General features: G+C 38.0%; 1 protein-coding gene across 1 annotated transcript in view; it reads left to right on the forward strand.

The window, feature by feature from the left end:
* Positions 1 to 26,246, forward strand: part of SPEN (spen family transcriptional repressor) — a 91,433-nt gene that overhangs the window by 26,579 nt on the left and 38,608 nt on the right. The window contains 6 exon segments of the mRNA XM_030325301.1: positions 1,891 to 2,002; positions 2,005 to 2,035; positions 2,038 to 2,212; positions 5,285 to 5,481; positions 5,484 to 5,581; positions 5,583 to 5,761. Of these exon segments, the coding sequence (XP_030181161.1) occupies positions 1,891 to 2,002; positions 2,005 to 2,035; positions 2,038 to 2,212; positions 5,285 to 5,481; positions 5,484 to 5,581; positions 5,583 to 5,761 (792 nt within the window).

Raw genomic sequence — 26,246 nt, forward strand, 5'->3', positions numbered from 1 at the left:
ACTGTTGTGATAATGCTTCAGTGAACACTGCTGTCTGCATAATTATTTGAGCACGAGTTTCCATTTCTTAAAGGAGTGGAATTGCTGGGTCATATGGTAATTCTATGCTTAACTTTTGGGAAAATGCAAACTTTTCCACAGTTGCTGCACCATTTTACAGTTCTACCAGCTCTGCACTAGATTTCAAATTTCTCCTCATTCTTGTCAACACTCGTTCTTTTCCCCCCCCCCCCCTTAAATAGTCATCCTAGTGGGTGTGAAGTGTATCTCGTGGTGGTTTTGATTTTGCTTTCCCTAATGACTAATAATTTCGAGCATATTTTACTGTTTATCTGCCATCTGTGTGTCTTCTTGTTGAAAGTGTTTTGCCTATTTAAAAAAAATGGGTTGAGTTATAAGGTTTTTTGTATTCTGGATACAAGTCCTTTGTCAAGATATAATGGAAGGTATTATTTAATGTTTGTATGGAAAGAAAAGAACTATTTCAATTTCGAACAATTTTTTCCCAGATTAAAAAGATCCTTTCATTACTTCATTAACAAATAATCTTGTTACTTTTAGTTCAGTTGCCGGATGAAATTGAGTTTTAGGGTTATGTTTCCCTTGTGAGAGATAGTAACTTAAATCATACTACAGGATGTAAAGAGGAAGTTCTGCTTTCTGATAATGTCAGCTTCTTCAGGGGAAGTGTAAAATTATGATTTTGGGTTGTCAGCAAATACGAACGCTATATTTAAAAGTGCTGTGCCTGCCTTTCTAAAATGCCAAATTACAAGTACATAAAACATAATGAACTCCTAATGAAATTTGTAGAAATGTCATGACTTTTAAAATTCCAAGTCCTGGTATTTCTTATATATATGCTTTCAAAATATAAAAGGTGTCCTAAAATTTTTCTTTGCAAACATAATGATTTTTTAATAAAAATGGGAACATATGGTCTATCAAAAGATTTTCTCAAATTTATTAATTTGTATGAAAAACAATTCTAACTATGCCTAAATTATGTTTTAATAGTTTTAACCTCCTGAAGAAATTAAATAGCAGAAAACTGCATTAAAAAAATTAGACTGACACTGGAAATAAGTAGACACACAATACTGGATTTATTTTACCTTTAAGATATGAAATCATCTCATTTTTTCATTAAGACCATTTCACTTATTGAGTTAAAATGAAATCTAAAGTAGCTGTTATCAGTTACAATTTTTACTTTAATAAACATCTTTAAAGATTTCTAAGTAACATTGAACAATCTTAGGTTTAATATCTTTTTTTAGGATGTGAAAATTCCTAAAACTTCTGAGAGATTCATTTCAGCTGTTTCTTGAGGGGAAAGTAATTTAGTAAATACTGTGTTTAAGAAGTGAGAACAATAAAATGGTTAAAACATTTGTGAACTTTTGGGGTTCCTGGCTGGCTCAGTCAGTAGAGCTTATGACTCTAGTTCTCAGGGGTCATGAGTTCAAAGCTCCGTGTTGGTATAGAGCTTACTTTAAAAAAAAAATTTGTAGGGACGCTTTACTGGTTCAGTTGGTTAAGTCTCCCAACTCTTAATTAGGCTCAGGTCATGATCTCACCACACCAGGCTCTGTGCTGAGCTCTGTGCTAGACACGGAGCCTGCTTAAGATTCACTCTCCCTCTGCCCCTTCCCTGCTTGTGTGCATGCTCTTTTTCTCTTGTTCAAAGAAGGAAAGATTTTTAAAAATGTGTACATTTTTGCCCCAGGAAAGAAAAGTGTGAGTGTGAAAGCCGTTCCAAGCGTCACTTTGCAATTCCTCCCATGTTCATAGACAATGTAAATTGTCTAAAAATATGAAGCAAATTCTCAAAAACTGTTTTTGGAAAATTATTCCTATGCAACAATAATGTTGGTTTTATTTTTCCAGATATGGCCGCGTGGAAAGTGTCAAAATTCTCCCCAAGAGGGGATCTGAAGGAGGAGTGGCTGCCTTTGTGGATTTTGTGGACATCAAAAGTGCACAGAAAGCTCACAACTCCAGTCCAACAAAATGGGAGATAGAGACCTACGCACGGATATAATGAACCAGGCACCATTCCGAGTGCTGCTCGGGGATTGGATGATACAGTTTCCATAGCATCTCGTAGTAGAGAGGTTTCTGGGTTCAGAGGAGGTGGTGGAGGGCCTGCTTATGGCCCCCCACCATCACTTCATGCACGAGAAGGACGTTATGAGCGGAGACTTGATGGGTAAGTTCCAAGGTTTCTGTAGGCAGGTATTTTGTATTTGATATGGTGAGAAACAGAAACTCATATTTAGGGGCCCCAGATGGATTTAAAGTTTGGGCATTCTCAATGTTTCCTATTTGGGTTGGAAACGGAAGTGATTTCTTCCCAGTGGCTGGTATCTTGTGGAATCGTAGAGGATATTTTCCTGCAGCTGGTTGGATATCTACTCCTGAGATGTAAAGTGGTGGAAGATTTTGTATGGCAGTATCATTTTTGGAGTTACCTGTCTTCTAGAGTTAACTATTCCTTCTCTTGGATAATGTGAAGGCCTTCCTTGGATATATCTCTGCTATCTGATGGAGCTATTTGGCTACAGATTGTGGTTGTACTATATGGAATATATCTGGAATATTAGAGCCTACAGATTCTTTTAGAAGTTGATATCTGCTTCTCAATTTTCACTACATAAAGTGTACAAACGAATTGGATTGTCACAAAAACCTAGCAGACCATAATGATTCAACCGCTTGGATTCTACAAACAATACTTTAATCTGGAAATCTGTACTTGGATGAAGAAGAGTGAAGGCACTGTTTGATTTTTTTCCATTTTGGATCTACACAGTTTCCATGTTGGAATTATACTCCTTGATGGAATGGGGGAAAATTGAGATAATGAATGTTTCTAAATCTTGGAATATAGCCATGCTTTTCTGATTGCTGGAATGTATGGGATGTCATGCAGTCAAGATTCCATTAGCCCAGGGGAAGAGGATTACTGTTTTGTTTCTTAAACAAGTTGCTGTCCAATTAAAGGTACTTTAGCGTTGAACACATGGTGACGATCAGTTGCGGATACACCAATCAAAATTGACTGTGCTGGATGGCTACAAAGGTGAACTATTGGCGAACAACGGTTACTTCCTCATTTGGTGGAATCCTAGAGATATTTCCTCTTCTGTCAGCTGCCTGATTCATACTTAGGGCTGGAAATTTTTATAAATGTGGATGAATTTATAATTGTCTGCTATCTCAAGAAAGAAGTCTGGGGGTTTGAGAGTTACAGTTTGTCTGGGACTACTTGCTTCCAGTGGAATTATTTTATCTGGTCACTAAGATTTTTTCCTTGTGGTTCATCTAAATATCATTTGACACCCTTGCCCATTAAGAAGGTGGATTACCCCCATAAGAGGGGCCAAAATTGGGGAAGTTATGTTCACAATTCTCTCCCTAGATTTAATTGGGATTATAGGTCGTGTTTCCACACTTGGAAAAGGTTGGTATGTCCTGACCTGTGTATATTAGCCCCTCTCCTAACCCAAGTCAAACTCTCTCTTTTTTTCCCCCACTAACTCTAGAAGTATTTAGTACTAATAGATGAATCAAAGAATAGCTATTAGATTTCAGCTCTGCTAGCTCTTGTGCCTGCCTTCTGTATCTTCCTAATGGATAAAAACTTCGCATATTTATAAAATATCAGCTGTAGAAGTAATTCTCCTAGAACTATTGCTTATTGCTTCTGGTATATCATTAATAACAGCTTTACCAATTAACATTTGATAGGGTGCTAATTGAATTATTTGTGAAATTTTCTCTTTAAATCTCAAAGGAAACCCTATTGTTTGTTAGGCATTGAAATATCTATCCAAATGCCAGCAATGTAGCAAATTTAGAAAGGAGAAAGTTATTTAATACATTTAAAAAGGAAAGATATTACTGAATTTTTTGCCCTGCCAGTTGCTTTACATCGTAGCAGCAAATAGCAAAACAGCCTGGGAAGGTATGGTTGCTACTAAGTGAAATGTTGGCTGTAAATGAAGATTAGTGGAGAGATAAGGATCTATGTATATATTGGGGGCATAGTAATTAGTTTTAAGATTTTTTTTCAGATCCTAATTCTTCTGTTTCTTTTGTTATTCCTTAATGCTTTGATAGATTAATCCAAAGATAAGGTTGAGAAGAAACTCTCAAATTCAGATTCAAGTAATGAAATGGTCTTTTAGGAACTCAGGAAATGAGTTCTGGTTCCTACAAAAGTAGAAAATGTTAAGATTTCTTCATAGGATTAGAATTTGTTTTAATACTAGCACAGAATTGCATGTGTGTAATGGAACATATGCAACAACAGTTTTTGTAACCGTAGGTTGGCAAATATTCTTGTCCGACAAAAAATACCTTAAGTTAAACCATTGCTGATAGCAGCCTTCGAATATCTTACAGTTCCCAAAATTGGCTGATTTCATCAGAGGCAATTTGAGTTTAGCTAAAACCTAAGAGAACATATTTCCTGTAACCATTAAGTACAAATATTAACACGTCGAATCATGGAATAGGCGTTTTAAAAATTCTGTAGAATTTGATAGCACCATGAGATAAATAATGTTTATCCTTTAATTAAATTTGCCATAGAACAGCATGTGTCAACCCATCATTTTGATATCCTAAGTGGTTGTCTTTTTCTTTAAGATTCCATTTCTGTTATTAAATGTGATTGCTTGGGCACAGCAATTTACATAATCTAATAGTTTTTATAATTACCCAAGAAGTCAAAAGTGAGAAAAAGTCACACTTAAAATTTTTTTCTGGACTTTTTGAAAATGCCCTCTTACTGCTGGGACATAACATTGCAATAAGGGCTTTCATGTCTGTGTTAAAATGTATCATGGAAATTTTGCCTAAAATAAATTTGCTAAGTAAGTAAAAGTTTGGTGTATATTATAATCAGATGGAAGTATAGAAACGTTGATATTAAAATGGTAGTCTCTTCTTGTTCCATTTAACTACAAGTGAAAAGGAGATGGTATATGTATATTTCTGTATGTAAGCCAGAAAATCCCTATAAAAAGAGCAGCTGACTTGCAGAACACTAGTCATGAAAGCCCGATATACACAATGATTGCTCAGCTGTGAAGGTAATATTTGGAGTCAAGTAAAATGTTAAGCTTGGTAGTATTGCTTACTAAGTAGGTTAATGCTGTTTAGAAAATGACCAGTTGCAGACAGACAATGCTGAAGTGAATGTTTGCATGACTTGCTTTTAGTTTTGCTTGCCCTTTTCTGATTGATTAAATATTTTCCCCCCTCCTAAATGCAGGGCTTCAGATAACAGGGAGCGTGCTTATGAACATAGTGCCTATGGACACCATGAACGGGGGACGGGAGGATTTGATCGGACAAGACATTACGATCAGGATTACTATAGAGATCCTCGCGAGCGGACTTTACAACATGGGCTCTATTATACTTCTCGGAGTCGAAGTCCAAACCGTTTTGATGCTCATGACCCCCGATACGACCTAGGGCTCGGGAGCAGTTTACACTGCCCGTGGTGGTACACAGGGATATCTACAGGGATGATATTACCCGGGAGGTACGAGGCAGAAGGCCAGAAGCGGAATTACCAGCACAGCAGGAGTCGGTCACCACATTCATCCCAGTCTAGAAATCAGTCTCCTCAGAGGCTGGCTAGCCAAGCGTCTAGACCCACAAGGTCCCCTAGCGGCAGCGGCTCTAGGAGTAGATCCTCCAGTAGTGATTCAATCAGCAGCAGCAGTAGTACCAGCAGTGACAGGTAGGTTAACAGCCTTTGTTATAACAGACAAGCTGTTGAATAAATTGTCTCAAATTCTCAACTATCAGTGGTAATGATTTGTAGCATAGTAATATTTTTAAAAGTAAGTAATCTTGGATCATGTACGAATGAAGAAGCTTTGATTAGCGGGTGGCCATTGAATTCATTCTGTCTGATAACTGAAATAAGCAATTTGCAAATACTGTTTCATGGTTCAGATGCTCAATGTTAAAATGGCCAAAAGAGGCAGAAAAACGGTACTTTAGCTGAATGAAGTAAATCCTGTCCATTGAAAATGTGGTATCTCTACAGTTTTTAATTGCTTGGGCGTATAATTCTAACTTATTTCTATTATTTTGGTTGGAAATTCATAAAAGCTGTTGGTTAAAGATGTTTGGTGAAATATATTGTTGACACATTTAATATCATGACTAAATGAACTTATGAATACCTTTAACTAATTTAACAACAAAGTGGTAGCCAATTTATAAACTCAAGTAGAAAAGCTTGTCTTTAAACGCAGGTTGTAACTTAGCTGTTCACTAAGGCTTGAGTGAGCTAATTTCATTAGTTGGGAATTTTTTACAAAGGAGTTTTACCCTAAAGATGAAAATAATAACTCGAAGGTAAACTTAACAGGAAAGAGCTTAGAAGTTTATCATAGATCTAGGTAGACAGTAGAGCTTATTACTCATTTAATAATCTTGGACACGTTACTTGGACAAGTTGCTCTCTATGCCTCAGCTTCTCATCTCTTATGAGAATCGTGCTTTAAAATTATGTGAAGATTGAAATGAAAGAATGTATTTCACATGCTGAGCTTGATGCCTCTATATATTTAATAAATGCTGCCTTTAATAATTGCTAGCTATTATTATTCAGTTGATAATCTTTAATCATTTTCCATTTCCAGTTACTGTTTTCAATCTATTTGTCACAGATATCATAGTTTTATATTTAGGGGTATATATTTTAAATTTACAGGATATGAATTTTTTGACCTGATTAAAAATGCCCAGATTATTATTTCTCTTTTAGTATTGCCTGCTTAGAATTAATTTAAGAAAAGTAAATGATCATGTAATTGGGGAAAATTAGGTTCTGGGCTCCACATTTGCAGCCTCTGTCAAGGATGAAAACCCTTATCTTTCAGCTCTCACATGGATGAAAAACCCTTAACTGGGGTGCCTGGATGGCTCAGTCAGTTAAGTGTCTGTCTGACTATGGTGTCAGCTCAGGTCATGATCTCATGGTTTGTGAGTTTGAGCTCATTGTCTCTCTTTCTCTCTCACCATGCCCCTCCCCTGCTCTTGGTTGTGTTCTTGTTCTCTTGTTCTCTCTCAATAAACATCAAAAAGAAAAAGAAAACCCTTAACTTCTCTTGACTTTATTTTTGGTATATTGTTGAGATAAATGATTGACTAGATTCATTTGAATTCTTTTTTTTTTTTTTTTTTTTTTTTTTTTTTTTTTTTACTGTTTATTTTTGAGAGAGTGCAAGCAGGAGAAGGGCAGAGAGAAGAGGACAGAAGATCTGAAATGGGCTCTGCTGACAGCAGCGAGCCCAGTGTGGGGCTCAAAACTCATTAACTGTGAGTGAGGTCATGACCTGAGCTCAAGTCAGACACTCAGCCGACTGAGCCACCCAGGTGCCGTGAGATTCATTCAAGGTCTGTAAGCTGATTATAAAGTCTTGTCATGTCCCACTTTCTCCTACATGGAATTAAAGTGTTAGGTTTTAGTCATTTTCCATAAACCTATCTCATTAAAGGGATGCCATGGCATTTTATTGGGTCAAAATGGAAACATCATTTAGTGCCTTCAGGATTGTACTTAGTGGGAGTGATAGTGGTTTGGTATCTAACCCTTAGCATTGTAGGCTCAAAAGCTTGAACCCAAAAGTCATCTGATCAATTTGGTGAAGTTAATTCCTGTTCATATAAGCAAAAGGAGCAGTTATATGCTTCTGAATATTTACAGTCAGAAGATAACTGCCACAAAGGCAGGATGAGCTTAGAAAATCTACAGGGGTACTAAATTACAATCAGTAGAAGATATTTCCTCCTCTGTCACCTGCCTGATTGATACTTGGGGATGGAAGTTTTTATGATTTAGGGATATGAGGATGTGTAGGATTTTAACAAGAAGAGGTGAGTTTTAGGCTAGACAGGGAACATTGTGGGCTGAAGGAACAACCTGAAGAGGTACAAGTGGTGGAAGAATGTTTTACAAACAGCAAATAATTTAGAGTGACAGCCATGATAATGAATTTGGGTTTGATTCTTCATGCAGAGATGAGTGGTTGAAAGATTTTGAGAAGGGAGATAGTTTGTTGAGGTCTGTGCTTTAGAAGGGCATTTGGTGACTTAGAATAGGAAAGGCAGAGATTGCAGTTAGGAGCCTATTTCAGTAGTTTGGAAAAGGAAAACTTGGACTCTGAGAATGCCTAAGTTGGGACAAGCAGAAGAGACATAGTAAGAATCAGATTATGTTGATTTGTGGAAAAACAGAATGAATTTTTTGGAGATGGGACTCAGTGATGGACCTTTTGATGCTATCCTGTGAGAACAGGACCAGGTCTTCCTTTGTGCACACCACAGAGCCTAGTCTATTGTCTGTCTCAAAGTACATGTTCAATAAATAGTTGAAATACTTGGTTACAGTTCTTAGTTAACACAGGATAAAGCAAAATTGTAAATAGCTAAAAGATTTGATACTGTGATTGAAACAAGTGTGGGAAATAGTCTTTTGGTGTGCAGAGCATATCTCTTATCCCTGGCTTCAGCCTCCTTTTTATCAAATGCCCTCTTCTCCTTTACTATTATGTTGACTTCAGAGTGCAGTATTTTGAGATGTTATATAGATTCACAATGTTCAATTTCCTTTTGGAAGAAATAAGTTCTTTTTCTAATCTTTAAAACTTTATGACTGTGAAACTATGACCTTCCAAGGTCTTTAAAAATGTTTAAGATTAACATTTTGTAGTAGATAAAATATAGTTCAGTTCTAGCTATAGAAACAAGCTTGTATTCTGTCTGCATGACATGGAAAGTTAATCACTCTCCATCCCCCTTAATTATTAGAACTTTGGTGAACAGATTCCTAGCAGTGCATTTCAAATGAGTAAACATGGGATTAATAGCAGTTTGGTTGTGAAGTCTTTATGAATGACACACCTACAGTTTCTGCATAACTGTTATCAGTATTTAACTGGTGAGAACTGGGACTTAACGGTATAAAACTTCCATGTGGGAACACCTGGGTGGCTCAGTCAGTGTGTCCAACTTTGGCTCAGGTCATGATCTCAGTTTTGTGAGTTCAAGCCCCGCATTGGGCTCTGTGCTGACAGCTCAGAGCCTGGAGCCTGCTTTGGTTTTTGTGCCTCCCTCTCTCTGCCCCTACCCTGCTCGCGCTCTCTCTCTCTGTCTCTCTCTCTCAAAAAAAAAAAAAAAAAAAAAAAAAAAAAAAAAAAAAATTAAAAATTTAAAAAAAAATTTTTTTAATTAAAAAAGAACTTCCCTATGTGCAGCCCTATGATGCTCTGTCTCTTTCTCTGTCATGGTTTAGGAAGTCACTGTTCTTTCCAGCAGAAAATTTTAAATATGTAAATTCCACAAAAGCATTTATTTTCAAAGTCCTAATTGAACTTGAACATACTTTATTTCTATAGTTTCTTTTTCCTATCATGTTAATGAATTTTCTTTAATATAGGTTAAGGGAATTGAAGAAGAATTTATGGAACTTAAATTAGTTCATAAACTTTCCCAATAATCTTAAAGTTTTGGTTTTTTTTTTTTTATGTTTGTTTATTTTTGAGAGAGAGAGAGAGCAAGCATGAGTTGGGGAGGGGCAGAGAGAGGGAGAGAGAGAATCCCAAGCAGGTTCAGCACTGTCAGCACAGAACCAGATGTGAGGCTTGATCTCATGAATTGTGAGATCATGACCGGAGCTGAAACCAAGAGACAGATGCTTAATTGACTGAACCACCCAGGTGCCCCTTAAAGTAGGTTTGATTGTCCTTTGTTTCCCAGTTGTTTACCTTCAATCACAACCAAAGATGATTGGCCTAGCTTAGGGTCCCTGAACTTGGATCAGGAAAATGACATCTTTTCACTTACTAGTAACATATAACTGAAATTAAGTATTGCCTCCCATTATGAAAATAGGCATCAAAAACCAGTGGTACTAACAGTATGAGTTACTTTGTTACCAGTATAAATCCACAGGTAATTCTGCAGGTATCTCAGAATTGGGCTTCTAGTCATCATTACTGGGAAGCAGTTATTAAACTCAATGTTAAGTATTATAATTTAATGTCAGTGAAGACATTACTACACCACAAAATTTATATCTTTTAATAACCATGTCAATATAATTGTTTTCCCTTTTATTCCTATTTACTTCATGTATTTAGAAACACTATTGAAAGTGGTATATAGACTTCACCAGATTGCTGAAAGGGTATCCTGGCAGTTAGTTGTTGATTTTACACCTTACAGAAGTTTACTGAATGAATGAGGGGAAATGGATGAAAAGGGTAAAAGGAGAGAGTTGAGATTTGGATAATCTGAAACATTTTCTTATTCCATTCCCTCCTATTCAATAGATTACTTCTCTAAATCTCTTTTTAGTATAAAGTTAACTTTTGAATTTACATTCAGCCATCTATTTAACAAATATTGTGTTGTGCACCAGATCTATAGAATAAGATGGTTTGTATGGAGCCCCAAGAATAAAACTAGTTTATTTTATTTATATATTATCAAAGCTTGCGTGCTAGCTTCTATCTATCTATCTATCTATCTATCTATCTATCTATTTTTAGAAATCTCTGTACCCAGCATGGGGCTCAACTCTTGACCCTGAGATCAGGAGTTGCATGCTCTTCTGATTGAGCCAGCTAGGTGCCCCAAGAATAGAACTAGTTTAGATTAAGCATTTGCAATGGCTAATACAAAACAAAAACTATGTATGTGTCTAATTAAGAGCTAACATGTAAAATTTTATTAATCTGGGTGTATGGCTAGGTGCATCTTTTCAACTTTCCAAAGGCAGCCCCATCCTCTCCCTTAAAAGCTTTTTGGGCTCTGGTCAACCTTTGCCTTTTTGTTCTTCTGAACTCTGTTGGTTTGTCTTTCTAAATATGTCCAGTAACTACAGATTTTAATTCTTTTTAGTCACAAAAATAGGTATTTAGGTGGAAAGAAAATGAATATAGTAGTAAGCAAAGAAAACTGCATGAAAATAACTAGCAGATAACATCTCATTGTCTCTTTTCTCTTTGTGGCTTTTGGTAAGCCATGTGGCGTTAAATTGTGCTTAGTTACCTGTTTGAGTAAATCTGAATATACGGCAAGCTTTTTTACCTATATAGAGTTTTAAAATTAGAATAAGTTGATTTAGAAAATACCTGTGAAATTTCATGGGTTTTTTTTTTTTTGGTATAGTTATTACATTACTAGAATTTTTTTATGTTGTCATAGTTGGAAGATTTTTTTTTTTAAGTAGGCTCCATGTCCACTGTGGGATTTGAACTCACAACCCTGAGATCAACGACTCTGAGATCATGAGTCACATGCTCTACTAACTGAGCCAGCCAGGTGCCCCCATAGTTGGAAGATTTAAGGAAGAAGCTTGGGGACAGCAAAAGGGAAGACAGAGAGAGATACTCTTTTTTTTCTTACATTCTAGAGCAGGAAAACTGACATTTGTGGTGTTTATTTAAAGTAACGAGAAAAGCCTATAGAACTTAGAACAGCCATGGGTGGCTCAGTGGGTTAAGTGTCCAACTCTTGGTTTTGCCTCAGGTCATGATGTCACAGTCTTGAGACCTTGTCAGGCTCTGTGCTGACAGTGCGGAGCCTGCTTGGGATTCTTTCTCTCCCTCTCTGTCTATCCCTCCCCTACTCGTTCTCTCGTGTTCGCGCGCGCTCTCTCTCTCTCTCTCAAAATAAGTAAATAAACTTAAAAATAAAAGAACTTAGGGGAGCCTGGGTGGCTCAGTCAGTTAAGTATCTGGCTCTTGATTTTGGCTCAGGTCATGATCTCGCAGTTCATGAATTGGAGCCCCACGTCAGGCTCTATGCTGACAGTGCAGAGCCTGCTTGGGATTCTCTTTCCCTCTCTCTCTCTGCTTCTCTCTCTCTCTCTCTCTCTCTCAAAAATAAGTAAATATTTTTAAAAATTTTGGAGCAATCAGACTCTTCAGCTGTGATGCTGTATTAAGATATGGTGTGATTTATGCTAAAGCCCCTATCTTGTCTAATGTCTTACCTTTGCAATTGAAATGATTTACTTCTTATTGAAAGGGAAATGAAACTTCTTCTTTGGCTAGTATTATTTGTAGACCTCACTTTTATATTTCTTTTACATATATATGTTTTAAAATTTTATTTATTTTAGAGAGAGTGTGCACGTGAGCTGGGGAGAGGGGCATGGGGGGGGGGGGGGGGAGAGAGAGAGGGAGGGAGGGAGGGAATCAAGCAGGCTCCACTCTCAGCACAGAGCCTGATGTGGGGCTCAATCCCACGACCCTGGGATCATGACCTGAGCCGAAATCAAGAGTTATACAGTCAACCAACTGAGCCACTCAGACGCTCCTCTTTTATATATATATTTTTTAATTTTTTTTCAATGTTTATTTATTTTTGGGACAGAGAGAGACAGAGCATGAACGGGGGGAGGGGCAGAGAGAGAGGGAGACACAGAATCGGAAACAGGCTCCAGGCTCCGAGCCATCAGCCCGGAGCCTGACGCGGGGCTCGAACTCACGGACCGCGAGATCGTGACCTGGCTGAAGTCGGACGCTTAACCGACTGCGCCACCCAGGCGCCCCTCCTCTTTTATATTTTTGAGTAAATTATATCAAAGTTGTCATAACCCTACTCATTTCTAATGGTAGACAATTTAAGATTATTTTTCCTGAAGTATATTTTAACAGTAATTAGAATATTGAACACATTCTGGATTTTTACAAAAGATACAGTTAAAAGTGCTAAAGAGCTTTTTATTCTATAAAGACCAATTCTGCTAGTCATTTGTGAATGGTCAAGACGTTATAGATTACAGTTTACTAGAGGGGGGAGTTAAAAAAAATTTTTTTTTAATGTTTATTTATTTTTGAGAGAGATACAGAGAGACCGAGTGCAAGCGAGGGAGGGGCAGAGAAAGAGGGAGACACAGAATCTGAAGCGGGCTCCAGGCCCTGAGCTGTCAGCACAGAGCCCGAAGCAGGGCTTGAACTCCCGAACGGTGAGATCATGACCTGAGCCGAAGTCGGATGGATGCTCAATCGACTGAGCCATCCAGGTGCCCCAAGGGGGAGTTTTATTCAAATACCCTTTTGTCTGTGATTTAATGAGGAGGCTAGTGGTTGTTAAGTAGGGAGAGAGAATTTTCTTTCAAGTTTGTGTAGAAAAATTTCCAAAATTACTGTCATCTTGCAGGCTTGTGAAAGAATATGGACGAAGCTGATTATGTGAGAGGGAAGCCATTGGGATTAATAGTGACCGTGTATTTTTCATTTCTCTTATTTTACAAGTATGTTTATTTGGAATGTTGATTTGGGGAAGGAACACTCATTTTATTACCTGCCTATACAATTTACTATGATATATAATGTGCTGGAAATTGTCAGTTATGGCAGTGGTTTTAATATATATACACAAAGTAAAAGTCACTTTCGTTTTTTTTAAGGTTTTATTTTTTTATGCTTTTTAAAAATTTTAATTTATTTTTTTAAATTTATTTTTAATGCTTATTTTGGGAGGGGGAGAGAGAAGAGAGTAGGGGAGGGGCAGAGAGGGGGGGGACAGAGGACCCAAAGTGGGTTCTGTGGGGCTGGAACTCATGAACTGTGAGATCATGAGCCACCCAGGCCAAGAGGGAGAGAGAATCCCAAGCAGGCTCTGTGCTTTCCGTGCAAAGCCTGACAGAGGGCTGGAACTCATGAACTGTGAGTTCATGACCTGAGCTGAAACCAAGAGTCTGACACTTAACCCACTAAGTCACCCAGGTGCCTCTAAAGAATTTATCTTTAAGTAATCTCTGCACCCAATTGTGGGACTTGAGCTCACCACCACAAGATCAACTGGGCTAGCCATGCACCCTAAAAACCAGTTTTTTTAAGTGCTAAAGGAATTAATAGTTTGTTGGTGTTTGTTGTAATGTTTAATCTTAGAGACACATTTGTTTAATTTTTACCATCAAAAGTGATCTCTTATCTATAATAATGAATAGGCAGATAACTTCTGGATTTATTTGGAGATAAAATTTGGTTTTGTTGCGCTGATTCCTCATTCTCAGATGTATTTAGGAGGGCCAAAATAGTTTGTGTTAATCTCAGGAAAAAGTGACACAACAAATCAAACTGTATTTGGGAAACTGGTGTTTAGAAACCATGATATTTCCCTCCAACTCTTCTGTTTGTAGCTGCGTAGGATTGAAGTGAGAGCAGAAATGAAGTTGATTTTATTGCATAATACCAACCTTTCTCCTCTTTGCTGTTTGTACCTGTCAGTTTGAGATGAGTTGCTTAAATTGAAATGAGATTTTTGTTGTTGTTGTTCTTTGTGTAAAGAGAACATACCCATGCACAGAAACCATTGAAACATAAATTATGCTAGCTAAAATGTGAAAATAGACAATTCAGATGTATATTGATTTGAGGATAACAAGTGAAGTGTATGTTTTGGGAGAATTCATAGGACTTTCAAGGAGGGACAGTAAAGGTTTAAGCCTTTATGAAGCCAAAGTCAAGGATAATAAATATTCTCAGGAGAGATCTTTATTTTTTTGTCCCTTTCATATAAAATGAAAATATTTGCATGCTTATTTTAAACCTAACACCATTGTAACGCATTTCTTTTAAAGTGTATTTGAGGGGCGCCTGGGTGGCGTAGTCGGTTAAGCGTCCGACTTCAGCCAGGTCACGATCTCGCGGTCCGTGAGTTCGAGCCCCGCGTCAGGCTCTGGGCTGATGGCTCAGAGCCTGGAGCCTGTTTCCGATTCTGTGTCTCCCTCTCTCTCTGCCCCTCCCCCGTTCATGCTCTGTCTCTCTCTGTCCCAAAAATAAACGTTGAAAAAAAAATTTTTTTTGAAGTGTATTTGAGAGAGAGAGAGAGAGAGAGAGAATATGGAGCAGGAGACAGCAGAGGGAGAGGGAACTCCAAGCAGGCTCCATGCTGTCCACACAGGACCTGACGTGGGACTCAATCTCATGAACCATGAGATCATGACCTAAGCTGAAACCAAGAATCAGATGTTTAACAGACTGAGCCACCCAGGCACCCTCCATTTTAAGGCATTTTAAATAGCTGATTTATTTATGGTTTTCACAACCATTCTTGGCCTGTTTATTTTGTACTTATGCCTCATTTTTACTTTTTTTATTTAAAAAAATTTCTTCGTTAATGTTTCTCTTTTTGAGAGAGAGATCGGGGGAGGGGCAGAGACACACACACTTTCTCTCTCTCTCCCTCTCCCCCCGCCCTCTCTCCAGACTCTGAGCTGTTAGCACGAGCCCGACATGGGGCTCAACTCAAGAACTGTGAGATCGTGACCTGAGTTGAAGTCGGACACTTAACTGACTCAGCCACCCAGGTGCCCCCTTTACTTTTTTAGACAGCTGAAATTACTTTAGATTTCAAAAGGGAGAATGTTTTGCTGAAAGTCAGTATTGTAAATGAAACGTATTCGTTGCCTATTTCCAATAATATAGTTTTTATCTTGAAATCTTCAACTCTAAAAAAATTTTTTTTTAACGCTTTTACTCATTTTTGAGAGACAGAGCATGAGCAGGGGAGGGGCAGAGAGAGAGGGAGACACAAAATCTGAAGTAGGCTCCAGGCTCTGAGCTGTCAGCCCAGAGCCTGATGCAGGGCTCGAACCCATGAACCCTGAGATCATGACCCGAGGGGACATCGGATGCTTAACTGACTGAGCCACCCAGGTGCCCCAAAATTTTGAATTCTTACTTGTGATGAAATTAAATAAAAGCCATCTAGTGGTTTCATTGACTTTATGATTAACTATTCTCCTTGAGATAACGGTATCTACGTTCTTTTTTTTTTCCATAGAAAAAATTGTTTCTTTATTACTAAAATGAAGAAGTATAGGTGACAGGTTTTTAAGTTGTTTAAAAAGTTACCAATTTTGGAGGGAGAAGGGTTGGGGGTGGGAAAGGACAGCAAGCATATTAGTGTGTCTGCAATCCTGGAGAAAATTACTAGATTTCAAATACACATAGGGGCCCCTGGGTGACTCAGTCGGTTAAGTGTCCAACTCTTGGTCATCTCATGATTTGTGAGATCGAGCCCCGAGTTGGGCTTTGTGCTGACAGTGCTGAATCTGCTTGGGATTCTCTTTCTCTCTCTCTCTCTCTCTGTCTGCCCCTCCCTAACTCGAGCGCACTCACTTGCTCTCTCTCTCTCTCTCTCTCAAAATAAGTAAATATTAAAAAAAATACACATAAAGTCTCCCCATATTTTGAGTGGCTCCATTAAATACCATTACTGTCCACAAGAACCAACATTTGGTCATTCCCTCTTTAATGCCATTTTGGGGCTATTGAGCAGCATGGAATAAATGTTTACCAGTGTGTGCATTGGAGAGTAAACCCCAGTGAGTGTGTGTGTGTGTGTGTGTGTGTGTGTGTGTGTGTGTGTATTATTGTATCTTTTTCCATTCCCAGCATCAGTTGAAGAGCCCACATTTTTGAAGCACATTCCTTTCTAAGCTGCGGTATAGTTTGTTTTTTGGGGAAATAAGCTACACACAATCTTCTGTCTTTTGGGGTCATATTAGCTAGCCAGGCCTTTTTTTTAATCTTATTGATTGACTGACTGATTGATTGGAGAGAAACAGAGCGTGAGTGGGGGAGTGGCAGAGAGAGAGGGAAACCCAGAATCTGAAGCAGGCTCCAGGCTCTGAGCTGTCAGCACAGAGCCCGATGTTGGGCTCGAACTCGTGAACTGTGAGATCATGACCTGAGCCAAAGTTGGCTGCTTAACAGACTGAGCCACCCAGGCGCTTACTAGCCAAGCCTTTTTAATGCATAATATGGAAAATGGAGGTGTTTGCTTCCTGATTGCTTTGATGGGCTTAACTTCCATTGTGGAGATCTATAAATAGATTGATTTCCTTTATGGCTTTTCCTCTTTTTGTCAAGTATAAAAATTTTAGAGGAGCTTTCTGTAGGTAATAGATGTTGTCAGTGTTAGGGTTCTGTATGGAATAGGCAGTTTTGGAAACAAGTGCTAGGCTGATCCATATTTGCTCTGCACTGAGAATCTTGCTTTCACTTAAGATTCCCTGCTACTAGGGACATGAGAACCGGGTAGATTTAACCCTGAGAGCAAATGAGGAGAGCTCATTGTGTGCTGCCTGGGCAGTCAGTGTGCCTGAATGTTGTGAGGAAGGCTAAGAACTGCTTGTTTTTGAGTCAGACCAGCCTAAACTGGAATCATCCAGTTTGAGTTGGCTGCTTGCCACCTCCCAGAGGCTTCCTTATTTTGCCAGAGTTTCTGCCCAGCCCTCAGCCCAGGGGGTGGGGCGGGGACTGCGGAAGTTTCTGGGCTGTGAATGGGCAGGCAGTAGGGAGGAGCAAGCTGTGAAGTGGCTGCCAGTTAAGCCGGTTCATTCCTAGGGGGAGGCCTTTCAGATCCAGTAAGGAGCTTGAGACTAGAAGCTGGTGTGAATGCTGCTGTTTTCAGTGCTTTACCTTTTTTCTCCCTTGCTTTCACTGTAATTTTTTGTCTTCTGCCCTTTAAAAGCCAGGGCTTGACAAACAGCATCTGCCATACCACTGCTTGGGTAATAATGACGTGGTTTGCATTTGGTGATAAAGCATAATATATTACCCAAAATTTATTTAATTTCCAGAGTTCCCCAGGAATTTGCTTTTAGTTAAGTTAGTCTGTTTTAAGTGATGAACTGTCTCTCCCTTACACCTTTTCATTCTTTTCATTTGGGTTGTGCTTGGGGTTTATTTTGATTAATTTGATTGTTAGGTGGAAGAAATGAAAATAGGTTTGGGGGTAAACTTGTGACTCCATATCTTGTGAATTTTAATCTTGAAGTAAACTTTTTAAATGTTGCTTTAAAATTAACAAAGAGTAATTCAGATTAAAATCCTAAACAACAAATTTTAAAATTAAAAATACTGTGCAGAATTTTGTTTGACTTGGAAGCAAACTCTTTAAAAAAATGTTACGTTTAAATTGCAAATTTTTAGTGTCATAGCTACTTTGCGCATATAAAGAACTTAGCTTTCCTCTTTGAGAAATAAGGGAATTAAGCGATTAAACATGGCCTAATTCCTCATCAGAGAACACCCAGAAGTCACTAAGCCACAAATTAAAGCCTCAAATAAAAGAGTAAGTTTATTTTTGTCTTTGTGGATGCCAAGGCTATATAGAAAATGGAAATTTCCATAACTTTGCTTATGTTTCAGACTTTTGGAATGATATTGAAACCTCTTAATCTTTTTTACTTACGGTAAAAGTTTACTTATGGTTAAGGAGTAGTTTTGGTGTTCTTCTCTTTTATCTTTTTTTGGGGTTGTTTACATTTAGAGGTCATTCTCAGAAACCCTGGTATAATTTCACCCTGCCCTGAATAAGGGATCATCCATCACAGATGTAAAGGAAAATGTGCTAATCTCATTTTAAAGTAAATTAAACATTACCATTTTCTGAAGCTCAGAATTTGCCAAGATTTTATTACAAGCACCTTCCCCTATTATATTTTTAAATCTGTGTCTTAGAGTATAAAGTGAAAGATTGCCTTTATAGAGGGTAGTTTTGTGATTACTTCTCTTGTGAGAAAGAGTACCCTCTGGTAATTTATTTAAATTGTGTGATCATTTATTAAATTATATGCTACTAGAGTTTATGCTGCTAGAAATTGTATAAATTGACCTCTGTAGAACATCTTCCTAAATCCACTTTGTACAGTAAATGAACTTTTTCTTCCAGATGAACAAAATTATGAGTGAAATATATTTTAAGATTAACTTTGCACAATAGAGTTAGTTTCTCTTAAAAATCTTAGTCATACTCTGAAAATTTTCCTTGGTGCAGAAGAGATTAGAAATATATGCTACCATGAGGGTAGTAAAATATATTCATAGAATCAGGTGGGAAAACATTATATAGAGCTCAGTAAAATAGGGTTAGAAATTTTTATTTTTTATTATTTTTAAATGTTTATTTTTGAGAGAGACAGGGCACAAGTGGGGGAGGGGCAGAGAGAGAGAGGGAGACGCAGAATGCAAAGCAGGCTCCAGGGTCTGAGTTGTCCGCACAGAGCCCAGTGTGGGACTTGAACTCACGAGCTGTGAGATCAGGACCTGAGCTGAAGTCGGATGCTTAACCGACTGAGCCACCCAGGTGCCCTGGGTTACACATTTTTGTTTAAATTTGGTTTATTACTTAATAACCATTTGAGGTTTTCTTAATGTCATTAAACTAAAAACTTTTCAACTTGTGTAGAATTGTTGGTATAATTCTGAACAAGGGATGGTGGGTATTTTTGTTTGTTTTAAATCATCAATGAAGGTAGTTTTTTAAAGTGTCAGCGGTAGGTACCCTGGAACTAAGTTCCACTTTTTCTGCTAATTATGTACTTTCACAAGTAGTTAATTTATGCCTTTAAGAATCACTTTGCCCATTTGTTGTAGCTATCTGGAATTATAATGAGAAATACTTGTGGCTTTATCAAATACCTTGGCATTAGTTTTTCATAATGGTTTTCATATATACTATAACAATTATTTTAAAATACTAATCTCTCACTTGTTGCCTATCATAAATGGCATTTCTCTTTAAGGATTCTCATGCCTTTAACGTGGTCTCTTATTTAACAGGTGATATGCTTGTTTATTGAGGAGCTTTTTGGTTCTAGAACTAGTTTGCCCAGTGTTGTCCACTGGCCACATGTGGCCTTTGAGCACTTGAAATTTGGTTAGTCTTTGCACCGGTACTGATCTGTGCTATAACATGGACAAACTGCAAAAAACATGCTAAGTGAAAGAAGCCAATATAAAAGGCTGCATACTATATGATTCTGTTGATATGAAACATCCAGAATAGGTGAACTTATACAGACACAAAGTAGATTAGTGATTACCTACGGCGGGGGGTGGAAGAGAATGGGGAGTAACTGCTAATAGTAATGAGGTGTCTTTTTGGGGTGATGCAAATGTACTAAAGTTACATCATCATGATGATTGCCTAACTCCATAAATATACTAAAAATCATTAGTAGTGTACTTTTAAATGGCTCACTTTTCTGGTGTGAAATCATATCTCAGTAGAACTATTAAAAAATATACACTGAATTTTGAAGATGTAGCCAAAAAAGTATTAGTAATTTTTACATTGACTGCATGTTGAAATAATATTTTGAGTATATATTACATTAAATAAAAAATACATTATTAAAGTTCCCCTGTTTCTTTTTACTTTTTAAATTGTGACTACTTAAAAGTTAAAATTTTTGGTTTGTAGTAAATTTTATTGGACAGCACTGTTGTAGAAGCAGGCTCTATCCAGATTACAGTGTCACGAAGTAATCTGCATCCGTTTAGTGCTTTTTGTCATGTTTAAAGAAAAATAGAATACATTCTTTTTATTTTAATTCTAAGAGCCTCTGTGCTCTTTGAAATTATGGACTGATGGAAAAGGTTCTTGGGACTCGTAAGCCTAAAATACAGACTGAACTACTTCCAGATTCCATCCTTAACAGATTTCATTTTGGTCGGGCAAAAATGCATGTTGATTTCCAGGGTGGCTAAGGGAATATTTTAGCTTTTGAAAAAGTTTAATATCTAGACCTCCAAATAGTTTAATCCCCCAAGAAGAAAATGAAATCATTTTAACCAGAGTAATTTTTTTTAATAATTAAAAAAAACACCGTAAGCTTTTGAAAGTAATTTTTAAGTGATGTTTATATTTTTTGATACAGGTTTAAAATGTGTCTATTAACATACAGTGGAATTTGGGTGTTGGAATTAGAATAAGACTCTTTAATAGACACCCGTGTGCTTCTAGACATGATTTATATAACCCAAACTGGGGGAGTTGGTACTTCTTTGAACATCATTTTCCATGGTGGAGGGGAGGGCATACTGGCCTCCTGATAGTGCTGTGTCATGGTTGTTGGAGCCATTTGGACTGTAGCTTTTGAGTTTGTTTCCACTGGAAGAAACTGCAGGAGTTGTTTAAGCAGAAAGACTTTAGGCTGGAGTTTCTTCGTAATTTGAAGTCATTAATAAGTAAGTAAGTAAGTAAACCAAATAGTAGATGGCTTTAGGCTTCCTGCTGGGGAATTAGGTGCCCTTCTAACCTCTTGGGTCTGGAACTGCCTTAACAGAGAGTTCAGAAGTGAGAAATAGCACTTCTTTTTTATTCTGGATAGGATAGAGATGTAATTAGCACCAAAGTTCAGTTGGAGAGAGGCAAAACTCAAAGTTCAAATTTACTTGTGGGTTTGGTAAAGGCTACAGCAGTTGCACGTAACCATTTGGAATAAAAAATACTGCAGTTTCACTTAATCTGTGTGCTTTCTCGGTTTATGTGTTTTGAAACATTTTGGTTTTTCAAACAAGAAATACATCTGTTTTATATACTGCCTATGAGAAAAATCCCCTTTGTTATAATTGACAGTTTAGATTTCTTCCAGTTTGTCCCTTGAATAAGTCATCCCATGGATGTACAAAGACTTTGCTGCCATATAGGATTTCTTGTTCCTTCGGCAGACATGTTATATCTCCTTATAACTTTCAGGGATAAGGCATGTTTTGTTGCTTTTTGCTTTAAGTTACTTGAGTAGCAGATTTTCTGACTCCTAAGGGTTTGCCAAGAACATAATGACTCTGTGAGCCCAGGCTCTTAGGAATTTAAGCCAAAAGTAATTCTGAGGCAAGGTGTTTTGGACACAGTGACAGTACGTATAAAGATAAGGTTTTTACTTTACCCACTAGTAGCAGTATCTGTCTGTAGCAGCAGAATCTAATCATATATTGGCCCCATACCTCCATCCCCTAAATCTGAACATAAAATTGTAGTCAGCACTTGTGACTAGGTATCTATCTGCTAGCCCATCATCTTAAAAAAATTTTTTTAAATGTTTGTTTATTTTTGAGAGAGAGTGGGGGGGGAGGCGGAGGGACAGAGAGCAAGGAAGACAGAGGATCCCAAGCAGACTCCATGCCGTCAGTGCAGAGCTCAATATGGGGCTCAAACTCACAAATGGTAAGACCATGACCTGAGCTGAAATCAAGTCAGACACTTAACTGACTGAGCCGCCCAGGCACCCCCATTTTTTTCCTCAAGACAAGCTAGTCTTTTGTTTTTTAATGTTTGTTTATTTTTGAGAGAGAGACAAAGTGCAAGCAAGGGAGGGGCAGAGAGAGGGAAACATAGAATCCAAAACGGGCTCCAGGCTCTGAGCTGTCAGCACAGAGCCCGATGCAGGGCTCGAATTCACTAACCATGAGATCATGACCTGAGCTGAAGTCAGATGCTTAACCGACTGAGCCACCCAGGTGCCCCTGCACCCCCATCATCTAAAAATTTTTAATTAACTAGGGAATTTTAGGGCCTTGTAAAGTCACCTGATTTTTAGTAATAGTTTATTTTACTTACTTTTTTTTTTTTAAGAATTTTATTTTTTATTTTATTTTAGAGAGCGAGAGGGGGACAGAGGCAGAGAGAGAGAGAGAATCCCAAGCAAGCTTTGTGGTCAGCATGGAGCCCGACATGGGGCTCCATCCCACAATCCTGGGATCATGACTTGAGCTGAAATAAAGAGTTGGACGCTTAACTGACTGACCCACTCAGGCACCCCTACAATTCCATTTTTTAATGTATCAATAGTTTTTCTCAGTAAGTATCCTGTATTTAAAGAATTTAGACAACTTTTCATTACCTTTGGTTCTAAAGAGCTTAATTTATCATTGATACAGTTGAGCGCATAGTGCTTTCCCCATGTCTTTTGCAGTAGTTGCAGAATCACCAGTTAGAGCTAACTTATCCCTCTGAAATGATTTCTGAGGAACTTTACGTGGATCAACCAGGTTGTGAGACCCTTTGATTTAGCAGAGCTTTATTGACAGCAAGCAGCAGGTATCCTGTTTCATTGACTGGTTTGGAATCTCTCATCTTTTTCTTTTTTTTTTTTTAAATTTTTTTTTCAACGTTTATTTATTTTTGGGACAGAGAGAGACAGAGCATGAACGGGGGAGGGGCAGAGAGAGAGGGAGACACAGAATCGGAAACAGGCTCCAGGCTCTGAGCCATCAGCCCAGAGCCTGACGCGGGGCTCGAACTCACAGACTGCGAGATCGTGACCTGGCTGAAGTCGGACGCTTAACCGACTGCGCCACCCAGGCGCCCCATCTTTTTCTAAGGCATAAAGAGAACTGTTCACTTTGTATTTTACTTTTTAGGTCGTATGTGTGTGTGGCAAAATAACATAATATTTACCATCTAACTTTTTTTTTTTTTTTTTTTTTAAGTAATTTCTATCTCTACACCCAGCCTGGGGCTTGGACTTGTGACCCCTAGATCAAGGGTGTCATGCTCTACTGACTGAGACAGGCATGTCCCTCCCACCCATTTTAGCCATTTTTAAGTGTGTAGTTTCAGCGCACATTTACATTGTTGTGCAACCATCACCACCATCCATCTCCATAACCTTTTTATCTTTCCAAACTGAAACTCCATATCCCTTCAGCAGTTTCTAATTCTCCCTCCCCCAGCCCCTGGTAGCCACCATTCTACTTCCTGTCTCTATGAACGTGACTATGTTTGATATCTTCTGGGAGTGGAATCATAAAAGATTTGTCCTTTTGTGACTGGCTAATTTCATTTAGCGTAATGTCCTCAAGGTTCATTCAGGTTAACTTTTTTTGAGTTATAGTTTCCGTCTAGTCTTTAACTATGAGCATTCAAGTTCCTCCCTTTCAAAGGCTGAATAGTGTTCAGTTTTATATTGATATTATCCTTTGTTTAACCAGTCCTCTTTTGATGGACACTTTGGTTGCTTCCTTCTACTTTTTGGCTGTTAAACATGCTATGGGGTGTGTGGGTGTCTGTCAGTTAAGCATTCAACTTGGGCTCAGGTCATGATGTCACGGTTCGTGGGTTCCAGCCCTTTGTCAGGCTCTGTGCTGGCAGCTTGGAGCCTGGAGCCTGCTCCAATTCTCTGTCTCCCTCTCTCTCTGCCCCTCTTCTGCTTGTGTGCATGCAGTCTCTCTCTGAAAAATAAACATGCTCTGAATGTGTGTGTACAAGTATCTCTTGGAGTCCCTGTTTTCAATCCTTTTTTTTTAAGTCCGTTCTTATTTAAGGAATTTTACATGTAATTCCTTCCACTGCCAATCACCTTAGTTCCTCCAAAGTCAAAATCCTAATCTTCAGAACAGCCATATTGCTTATTTATTTATTTATAAGATTTTATTTTTAAGTAATTTCTACACCCACCGTGGGGCTCGAACCCATGACCCCAAGATCAAGAGTTACATGCTCTCTCAACAGAACCAGCCAGGTGCCCTTGAAAGATTTTAAGTTTTTTTTGTTTTTTTTTTTTAATTTTTTTTTTCAACGTTTATTTATTTTTGGGACAGAGAGAGACAGAGCATGAACGGGGGAGGGGCAGAGAGAGAGGGAGACACAGAATCTGAAACAGGCTCCAGGCTCTGAGCCATCAGCCCAGAGCCTGACGCAGGGCTCGAACTCACGGACCGTGAGATCATGACCTGGCTGAAGTCGGACGCTTAACCGACTGCGCCACCCAGGCGCCCCGAAAGATTTTAAGTTTTAAAAAACTTTTTATATATATGTACATGTTTTATTTCAGAGAGAGAGCGCATGAGCAGGGGAGAGGGGGAGAGGGAGAGAGTCTTCAGCAGACTCGATGCTCAGTGCAAAGCCTGACACAGGGCTCAATCCCACCCTGGGATCATGACCTGAGCCAAAATCAAGAGTCGTTCGCTAAACTGACTAAGCAACCCAGGCACCCCTGATTTCATTTTATTTTATTTTATTTTATTTTATTTTATTTTATTTTATTTTATTTTATTTTATTTTATTTTATTTTATTTTATTTTATTTTATGTTATGTTATGTTATGTTATGTTATGTTATGTTATGTTATGTTATGTTATTTTTTAACCCCTGATTTTATTTTTAAGTAATCTGTGCACCCATCGTGGGGCTCGAACTGACTGAGCCAGCCAAGCACCTCCAAAACAGCCCCTTTTTAAAAAGAACTTTGGTTCAGTCTCCAGTTGTCACTGTTACTCCACAGTTCTTTCAGTTGGGCTTCTTTGATCTCCACTTGAATACGGTCATACTTCAAAAATACCCCACTTGTAACCTTTGGGATCTAATTTTTTTTTTTACTTTAGACCCTAGAAGTCAAAGTGTAGGAAGTAGTATATTAATTGATATTTTGGCAAATGACCTAAAATTACTATTCTTGGTTTCTAATACTGAAAAGTCTTGTTACTTCCACTCTCCTTCATGAGTCTCGCAGAAAATGTTACAGGTCCCATTTCACCACTGCAGTAAACCTGCTTGTTTCCAGTTCTTTTGGCTATATACCCGGAAGTAGAATTGCTGAATCATATGCTAATTGCACTTTTGAGGAACTGCCATACTGTTTTTTTTATGGTGTCTGTAACCATTTTGCCTTCCCATCAGCAATGCATAAGGGTTCTGATTTCTTTTCATCCTTGTCAACACTAGTTATATTGTTTTTTTTATAATAGTCATCCTAATGAGTGTGAAGTAGTATCTCATTGTGGTTTGATTTGAATGTCTCTAATGATTAGTCGTGTTGAGTATCATCTTTTCATGTGCATTTTGGCCATTTGTGTATCTTCTTTGGAGAAATGTCTATTCAAGTTCACAGGTGCCCATTTTTGCATCTAATTTTTTTTTTTTGCTGTTCTATTGTTTTTAAAGGCAAGTTTAAACTTTTTATTTTATTAATGTTTATTTTTTCACATGTGTGCTTATTCAGCTTTATTGAGCTGTAAGTGACAAATAAAATTGTAGTATATTTGAAGTATATAAAGTGATTTGATATATGTGTACATTGTGAAAGGATTCCCACATTTGACTTGACTTAATTAACACATCCATCACCTCACATATTTACCTTCTCTCTCTCTTTTTTTTTTTCCTTCGGTGAGAACACTTACATTCTACTCAGCAAGTTTCAGTTACACAATACTATAGTGACCAGGTTATACTTCAGATCCTCAGAACTTATTCATCTTACAACTGAACGCTTGTGTTCTTTGCCAGCCTCTCTCCACTTCCATCACCCTCCTGGCAACCACCATCTCTGTTTATATGGGTTTTTTCCTTTAGTTCCACACATAAGTGATACCATGCAGTATTTGTCTTTATCTGACCTATTTCACCCAGCACAATGACCTCTAGGCCCACCAATGTTATTACAAATGGCAGGATTT

Source organism: Lynx canadensis, chromosome C1 (assembly GCF_007474595.2).
Source record: "Lynx canadensis isolate LIC74 chromosome C1, mLynCan4.pri.v2, whole genome shotgun sequence".
In the NCBI taxonomy this organism is placed as follows: domain Eukaryota; kingdom Metazoa; phylum Chordata; class Mammalia; order Carnivora; family Felidae; genus Lynx; species Lynx canadensis.